The sequence below is a fragment of the Lucilia sericata genome, unplaced genomic scaffold (assembly GCF_015586225.1).
Source record: "Lucilia sericata isolate MDLA Ls3-8-SP2 unplaced genomic scaffold, ASM1558622v1 Contig004169F_arrow, whole genome shotgun sequence".
NCBI classification, from domain to species: Eukaryota; Metazoa; Arthropoda; class Insecta; order Diptera; family Calliphoridae; genus Lucilia; species Lucilia sericata.
The window spans coordinates 1-2,375 of record NW_023997172.1 but is presented as its reverse complement, the minus strand read 5'-3'; the positions used below and the strand labels follow the sequence as shown (position 1 = coordinate 2,375).

The following is a 2,375-nucleotide window of genomic DNA, read 5'->3' as shown; positions in this document are numbered from 1 at the left end:
TTCTAGTTCAGTTCTAGTTCAGTTCTAGTTCAGTTCTAGTTCAGTTCTAGTTCAGTTCTAGTTCAGTTCTAGTTCAGTTCTAGTTCAGTTCTAGTTCAGTTCTAGTTCAGTTCTAGTTCAGTTCTAGTTCAGTTCTAGTTCAGTTCTAGTTCAGTTCTAGTTCAGTTCTAGTTCAGTTCTAGTTCAGTTCTAGTTCAGTTCTAGTTCAGTTCTAGTTCAGTTCTAGTTCAGTTCAGTTCTAGTTCAGTTCTAGTTCAGTTCTATTTCAGTTCTAGTTCAGTTCTAATTCAGTTCTATTCAGTTCTAGTTCAGTTTTAGTTCTGTTCTAGTTTTTTTAAATTATTTTTTTTTTAGAATATAACAAATATAACTGTGGATCCTTAATAGTTCGTCATTATAAATACTCGATCTCAAATATATCTTATGATATAGTAAGAAATCTCTGTTTACACCTACATTAGACATTTCACACTTCTGTACTTTACAACCATCAATACACCTTTAAAATGATTATTGTACATACATTTAAACATTTTTTAAAACATCCACACCCACAATAATTATATATCGATTTTCGTTAAAAAAAATTAATTATCCACCAAAAAAACACCCATTCACGTTAGAAATCAATTAAACAAAAATATTATAATCAAATTGCAACTAAAACAGCAACAACAAAACCAACTACAACAAGAAAAATAAAATCAATTACATTTTCATGTAGATGCCATAAACTCGCTCATTCGAATCTCCATACCTTTTTTCGTTTCTTTCGTTTTTTCTTTCTCTTGCTTGTTTTTTCGATGATACTAACTAATCAGGTGACGAATCAGATTCCATGGGACCAGGACGTGGTAAAGCAACACTCGCCACACCGCCCAACAAGGAGAAACGCAAACCATTCTTCAAGAAACAAGAGACCGCATCCCCATATGATGTTGTGCCATCGATGCGTCCCGTCGTCTTAGTGGGTCCAAGTTTAAAAGGTTACGAAGTAACCGATATGATGCAAAAGGCTTTATTCGACTTCCTGAAACATCGTTTCGAAGGTCGTATCATAATAACACGAGTCATGGCCGATATATCGCTGGCGAAACGTTCCATCATGAATAATCCCTCGAAGCGTGCGATCATGGAGCGTTCAAGCAGTCGTTCGGATTGTTTGAGTAAAGTACAGGAGGAGATCGAACGAATATTCGAATTGGCCAGAACGTTACAATTAGTAGTACTCGATTGTGATACAATCAATCATCCGTCACAACTAGCAAAAACTTCACTAGCACCAACAATAGTTTATCTTAAAATTAGTAGTAGTAAGGTGAGAAGAGTTGCATGAGATTATTATTGGTAAAGAGCTGTTGAATAATATTTTATTTTTATTTTTTAGGTTTTACAGCGTTTAATCAAATCCCGTGGTAAATCACAGGCAAAAAATCTTTCCGTACAAATGGTAGCCGCTGAAAAATTGGCTCAATGTCCACCGGAAATGTTTGATGTTATCCTAGATGAAAATCAATTAGAAGATGCCTGTGAACATATTGCTGAATATTTAGAGGTAATTAATTTTGTATGAATTTATTTAAAATGAAAATTGAAAACTGAAGAAAACTATAGTTTCTTACAATATTTGAGAGTTCAATTTTTATTTACGCGATCATGGACTTAACGTTATTAAAAATTATAATATTATATGCAATGTAACTGTTCTCTCTTGATTTACAGACCTATTGGAGAGCCACTCATCCAGATATTAATACGGCTGCCTCTATACCTAGACCATTACCTCAGGAAGCTTCACCTACCACAGAACAAGCCCGCATGGGTCCTACACCACCCGGTAAGTTTGTTAAGTTTTTTCCAACTTGCATCATGATTTTTTAATTTAATTCATTGATGACAAGAAACTAAAAAAAATATCAAAAAATCATTATCATTTATTTGGAGGTCAGTTAGAAAAAGTAGAAAAAAAAAAATTACAAAAATATAAATATTTTCAGGCAAAGTTTCATTAAAACTTCTATTTAGGTTCAAAACTAAAAATTTCGACACCACATACAAATTTCATTTATTTTATGATATTATTTAAGATCAATTATAATTTCTCCTTATTATTTTCAAACAAACTTCAACAAACACCTTTTTAACAAATTTTTGTAAATTATGTTTATTCTACTTTTTTCACTTGTTTTTATTGATATTATAAAAAAATCGAAAAAAACTAACTATCAAACAATCAATTAATCAATCGAATCGCAACTTTCTCGTTCTCTGAAATGCGTTAAACTTGAAACTATAATAACTTGTTACTCTTGCTCTTGCTTGCATTCTCACTCCCAACCGTTTAGTGGATGGGGGAGAAGATCAAAGAGATTATA

General features: G+C 32.3%; 1 protein-coding gene across 1 annotated transcript; it reads left to right on the top strand.

Annotated features, from left to right (window-relative positions):
- Positions 1-322: 322 nt before the first annotated feature.
- Positions 323-2,371, top strand: LOC119615130 (voltage-dependent L-type calcium channel subunit beta-2-like; the record flags this gene model as incomplete). Its single annotated transcript, XM_037971208.1, has 4 exons — positions 323-1,318; positions 1,388-1,555; positions 1,723-1,837; positions 2,346-2,371. Coding segments are annotated over exons 1-4 (789 nt in total), but the record flags the coding sequence as incomplete, so codon positions are not given.
- Between the last annotated feature and the right edge of the window lie 4 nt (positions 2,372-2,375).